The sequence below is a fragment of the Nicotiana sylvestris genome, chromosome 7, assembly GCF_000393655.2.
Source record: "Nicotiana sylvestris chromosome 7, ASM39365v2, whole genome shotgun sequence".
Lineage (NCBI taxonomy): Eukaryota > Viridiplantae > Streptophyta > Magnoliopsida > Solanales > Solanaceae > Nicotiana > Nicotiana sylvestris.
Window position 1 is genome coordinate 172,665,960 of NC_091063.1, and position 6,179 is coordinate 172,672,138.

Sequence of the window (6,179 nt, forward strand, 5' to 3'; positions counted from 1 at the left end):
ACAGGAGCTACCCAGACCTGGCTAAACTCACTCCCTATTAATTCCATAACAACTTGGGAGGAGTTAGTCAAGCAATTCGTGAACAAGTTCCATCTACCCAACAAGACTGCTCAACAAATTGATGAAATTTTGAGTTTCAAACAGAGACCAATGGAGACACTGCATGAAACATGGGAACAATTCAAAGAGATGCTGGTTATATGTCCGCACCATGGTATTTCGGATTTGATATTGGGGTAGCAGTTTTACATGGGATTGTCAGATAGCGTGAAGGGTAATGTTGATGCTTTAGCTGGTGGAGCATTTTTTAGCAAAACATAGAGAGAAGGCCAGAGTCTACTTGACAAGATGGCACAGAATTCGGGATGGACAACCAGGAATGCACCTATCACTTTAGTGGTTCACTCAGTGCCCTTAGATCCATCCAACTCTATGGCTGAAAATATGGCCACCTTATTGACACAGATGAGTATACTTACCAAAAAGGTGGAAGAGTCAGGGAAGAAGCAGCATGTACACATCGTAGATACTACCAATGGGGACTTGTGCACATCTTGCATTAGTCATCCAATTGGTAACCAGTAGATGCAGAACATGATCATCATCACTACCCTGAAGACATGAATTATGTGTCTAATTATAGAGGCCAGAGACAGGGTGGTCAGAATTGGGGCCAGCAAAATCAGCCATACATGCCAGTCCAGCCACAGTTCAACAATGGAAACATGGTAGGTATGAGACCTCCTAATGATATGGCACCTTATCCAAGGCAACAGGGATATAATAATAAAAATCAGCAGTAGGGGTATCACCTTCCTCAGCAACATCATGGTGGACGACAGGAAGATGGGTTTGTTAGACTTGAGGCAATGATGTAGCAGGTTATTGGGTCTAATGCAAAAATTAGTGAAAGAGTAGATGCACATGATTCATCTATCAAGAATATTGAAGTGCAGATGGGCCAGATTTCGATGTCTCTAAACAATCGTCCTCATAGGACATTACCTGCAGACACTCAGATAAATCCAAAATATCAAGGCCCGAAGAAACTGATGGCAGTGAGTCTACGGAATGGCAGGGAATTAGACGTAGAGCAAGAGAGAGATCGAGAAAGCATACAGGTTGAGACACTCATACTAGTGCCCATTGAGCTAGATGAGTCAACGAAACTGACAGAGGTGACAGTCCAGCCTGTCTAGTAAGAACATAACAGTCAGAGTGAGACTGAGAAAGAAGCTAAGACAGCCCAGGAACAAGAAGTTGAGGTGGCAGCTGAGAAAGAGAAATCCCAAATCATTGGGAAGAAGATACCTCCTTCACCATTCCCTTAGAGGCTGGCCAAGTACCAAAAAGAGGAATAATACAAGAAATTCTTGGAGATGCTGAAACAAATTCAGGTAAATATTTCATTGATAGATGCGTTGAAGGAGATGACTGGTTATGCAAAAATGATGAAGGACTTGATGTCCCAAAAATTCGATTTCCAAGACCTGGCCACAGTGACTCTTACTCAGACCTGCAATACGGTGGTGTCTAGACCAATTGCTGAGAAGCTGTCTGATCCGGGAAGTTTCACGATTCCCTACACCATTGGTAATTTTGCTTTTGCTAAAGCACTTTGTGATCTAGGGTCCATCATAAATCTTATGCTCCTGGCGATTTATAAGATGCTAGGGATTGGAAGAGCTAGACTCACCTCTATGTTGTTGTAGCTGGATGGCAGGACTGTAAAAAGACCCTCGGGTATCCTGGATGATGTGTTGATTCAGGTAGGGAAATTTGTGTTCCCTGCAGATTTTGTGATCTTAGACTTCAAGGTGGATGGAGAAATTCCCATAATTTTGGGAAGGTCATTCTTGGCCACTAGGAGAGCTCTCATTGATTGTGAGACTGAGGAGCTCATTATGAGATTGAACGATGAAGAGATAACATTCAATGTGCAAAACTCTATGAGTAGACCAAGTGAATTCGCCAATTACTCTCTTATTGATGTCGTGGATGTAATTGTGGAAACTGATGATGAGATGCTGACTATTGATGACCCTCTTGCTGAATGTCTGATGAATTTAGATAAGGTGAATAGAGAAGAACTGGCAGAATGGGTATTGGAATTGGAGGGCAGAGGTTTCTAGGATAGAACTCTTGAATTTGAGCCCTTGCATTTGGAAAATATAGAAACTCCTCCAGCCAAGCCATCAATTGAAAAACCGCCAAAGCTGGAATTGTAGCCACTGCCCGCCCATCTCACGTATGAGTTCCTTGGACCTGACTCCACATTACCTGTTATTATCTTATCTAGTTTGTTAGATGTGCAGGCACAACAACTCTTGCAGGTACTCAAGGAGTGTAAGACTACCATTGGGTGGACCATGGCAGACATTAAGGGGATCAACCCCGCCTACTGTATGCATAAGATTCTGCTGCAAGAGGGACACAAACCTTCCAGGGAACACCAAAGAAGGGTGAACCCCAATATGAAGGAGGTGGTGAAGAAAGAAGTGATAAAGTGGTTAGATGCGGGAATCATTTTCCCGATCTCTGATAACAGCTGGGTTAGCCTGGTGCAATGTGTGCCTAAGAAGGGTGGCATGGCGGTGATAAAAACAATAACAATGAACTGATCTCAACACGAACCGTCACGGGCTGGAGAATTTTCATGGACTATAGAAAGTTAAATCTAGCCATCCGGAAAGACCACTTCTCACTTCCCTTCATTGATCAGATGCTAGACAAATTGGCAGGGAGGTCATACTTCTGTTTTCTGGATGGGTACTCAGGGTACAATCAGATGTCCATTGCACCAGAGGACAGAAAGAAGACCTCCTTCACTTGACCATATGGCATTTATGCCTTTTGGAGGATGCCCTTCGGCCTATGCAATGCACCCGCCACATTCCAAAGGTGCATGATGGCCATATTCACTGACATGGTAGAAGACATAATGGAGGTATTCATGGATGATTTCTCAGTGGTGGGGAACTCATTTGATAAGTGCCTTATAAATCTGACTCGTGTGCTGAAGCGGTGTATTGAGACTAACCTGGTTCTTAATTGGGAGAAGTGCCATTTCATGGTACAAGAGGGCATAGTCTTGGGGCACCGGGTGTCCAGTAAAGGAATTGAGGTGGATCGCACAAAAGTTGACGTGATACCAAAGCTGCCACCTCTAACTTCAGTCAAGGCAATCAGGAGCTTCCTCGGGCATGCCGGTTTTTACCGGAGATTCATAAGAGACTTCTCAAAAATTGTCAACCCTCTCTGTAAGTTGTTAGAAAAAGATTAGCCTTTTTTGTTTTCTGATGATTGTAGGGTAGCATTCGAGGAGCTGAAAAAGAGGCTGGTCACAATATCCATCATTGTTGCCCCCGACTGGGACCAACCATTCGAACTCATGTGTGATGCCAGTGACAACGCAGTGAGGGCAGTGCTGGGACAGCGAGGAAAGACAAGCTAATGCATCCAATCTACTATGCCAGTATAATGCTGAGTGGAGCCTAGTTGAACTATACTGTGACTGACAAGGAGATGTTGGCTGTGGTTTGCTTTTGACAAATTCAGATCGTACCTAATTGGCTCTAAGGTAATTATATACACTGATCATGCAACTCTTAGGTACTTGATTGAGAAGAAGGAGTCTAAGCCACGCCTGATTCATTGGGTGTTGCTACTACAAGAATCCGACCTCAAAATTCGTGACTATAAGGGCACAGAAAACCAAGTCACTAACCATCTAACACACCTTGAGGGAGCAAAAAACTCAGTTGAGGTTGAGGACATTCTGGAAACTTTTCCATGCGAGCAGCCGCTCGCTACTTGTATTGAGGAAGTGCCATGGTATGCAGACTTTGCAAATTACTTGGCCAGCGGTATAGTTCCCTATGACTTTTCCTCTGTACAAAATAAAAAGTTTTATCGTGACCGCCGCATGTATTATTGGGATGAACCTTACCTGTTTCAAATATGTGTTGACAATATGATCCGGAGGTGCGTCCCTGAGATACAATAATCTTCTGTTTTGCAGGCATGTCATGCATCGGCATATGGAGGGCATTTTGGAGGAGTCAGGACAGCTGCGAAAGTGCTAGAGGCCGGTTTCTTTTGGCCAATAGTGTTTAAAGATGTGCACCAATGGGTGAAGGGCTGCAATGAATTTCAGCAAACCGGGAACATTTCCCATCGCCATGAGATGCCCATGAACCCGATTCAAGAGGTGGAAATGTTTGATGTCTGGGGGATTGACTTCATGGGACCCTTCGTCAGCTCCTTTGGCAATAAGTACATACTTGTTGCTGTGGATTACGTGTCCAAATGGGTAGAAGCTGCAGCGTTGCCCACTAATGATGCAAGAGTGGTGGTGGGATTTTTGAAGAAGAACATATTCACCCGTTTTGGGAACCCGAGAGCGATTATCAGTGACGGAGGCACCTACTTCTGTTATCGAGCCTTCGAGAAGTTGCTAGCAAAGTATGATGTACGCCACAAAGTGGCTACCCCTTATCGTCCTCAGACCAGTGGACAGGTGGAGGTGTCTAATAGAGAGATAAAGAGTGTATTGACCAAGACTGTAAACGCCACAAGAACTGATTGGGCGAAAAAGCTAGATGATGCACTCTGGGCTTATAGAACTACTTTTAAAACACCAATTGGTATGTCAACATATAAGTTGGTGTTTGGGAAAGCCTGCCACTTGCCAGTGGAACTTGAACACAAAGCTTGGTGGGCACTGAAACAGCTGAACCTAGACATTGAGGCTGCGGGTACAACGAGAATCACTGAATTGCATGAGCTCGACGAGTTCAGATATCTGGCTTTTAAGAGAAAAAGGTTGTACAAGGAAAGAATAAAGAGGTTGCATGACCAGAACATTGTTGAGCAACATTTTAACCACGGGAACATGGTACTGCTCAATAACTCAAGATTACGGTTGTTCCCTGGTAAGATTAAGTCACGATGGTCTGATCCATTTCGAGTGGTCGAAGTATTCCCTTCAGGAGCTATGGAGATTGCCTCGAAGAAAGACTCTCACACATTTAGCGTCAATGGACAGAGATTGAAGTTATACATAGGCATGAAAGAACCAAAGGAAGTGTTAGAGATCTACCTGACGGAACCTCAGAGGTTGAACGAGTCCTAAATGCGCTTGTTTGCGTCATGCCGCGATGTTAAATCAGGCGTTGCATCGGAGGTAACCCACAAATATTGTTGTTAGTGTTTTCTTATGTAACTTCATGTAAAAAAAACTGGGCAGCACCGCGACCGCGATAGGACCGCGGTGAGAGGCGACTATTTTGCCTCAACTTTGTCCAACCCACCGCGTGTCGTGGTGGGACCGCTGTAAGAGCCTACTACACTATTAGGGCTATGTAACCCACTGCGGCCGCGGTGGTACCGCGGTCGAACGTGGTGGGTACCAGGTAATATTATTTTATTTAAATATTTTTTACCTTTTATTTCTTTTTTCTTCTTCTTTTACTCCATAATTCTAACCTCCCTTCTTTATTTCCCAAACATCCAACCTCCCCCTCCTCTAATTCTCAATCCCTCTCTCTTTCTCTAAACCCTAACCCCCCAAATGCCTCTCTTCTTCTTCTTCTTGACTCATCCCACTTCCCCCATCTCCATTCTTCTCACTCCTTCATCCATCCAGGTATGTAATTTCTCCCCCCCTCCCCTACCTTTTCTTTTGAATTTTATTGTAGTTGTATGCTACCCTAAAGTTTGTAAGTGTGTAGTGATTTTTAGTATATTTTTGTTAGTTTTCTTCTTATTTTCTTTTAAAATTCGTTTTTGGACTTATTGGTGAAGGGGTTGTGTGTATAATGTGGTGGAAAGGTGTATGTTTGTGGGTGTTGAATGAAGTGTTTTGGGGTGTGATGGTGTAGTAGAATCTTTAATTTGGGGGAAGCTTAGATACATCCATTTGGACTATCTGTATGAAGAAATTGTCTTGCCCATAAGGTATTTGGAAAATTGCCCCAATGGAGTTATAAGGGCTAAAGTGGTTGTGGTAAAGTCTGAGTAATCCACCATAGTCACACATTTCACACAACATTGATAGGCTTTTCTCTGTTTGATAGGTGCAATGAATCCATCTAGGAAGAGACGCAACACCGGGTCCTCCGCTAGTGGGCCGGGAAGCTCCTCGAGAGCTAGAGGTCAAGCCAGTGCGCCATAGTTTG

At 43.9% G+C, this 6,179-nt stretch overlaps 1 protein-coding gene across 1 annotated transcript; it reads left to right on the top strand.

Moving 5' to 3' along the window:
* The first annotated feature begins 620 nt into the window (after nucleotides 1-620).
* Nucleotides 621-5,134, top strand: LOC138874159 (uncharacterized). Its single transcript, XM_070152665.1, has 8 exons — nucleotides 621-728; nucleotides 882-1,178; nucleotides 1,398-1,630; nucleotides 1,724-2,102; nucleotides 2,316-2,509; nucleotides 3,310-3,393; nucleotides 3,559-3,866; nucleotides 4,317-5,134. Exons 1-8 carry the CDS (start codon nucleotides 621-623, stop codon nucleotides 5,132-5,134), a joined length of 2,421 nt encoding a protein of 806 aa, XP_070008766.1.
* Nucleotides 5,135-6,179: the final 1,045 nt, after the last annotated feature.

Bases quoted from the DNA above. Each gene is read 5' to 3' on its own strand.
- LOC138874159 (XM_070152665.1), top strand. From the start codon at position 621: ATGAATTATGTGTCTAATTATAGAGGCCAGAGACAGGGTGGTCAGAAT. The intron at 3,394-3,558 runs GTGTGATGCCAG...TGACAAATTCAG, and splicing joins GACCAACCATTCGAACTCAT to ATCGTACCTAATTGGCTCTA. The intron at 3,867-4,316 runs GTATAGTTCCCT...CCAAATGGGTAG, and splicing joins TGCAAATTACTTGGCCAGCG to AAGCTGCAGCGTTGCCCACT.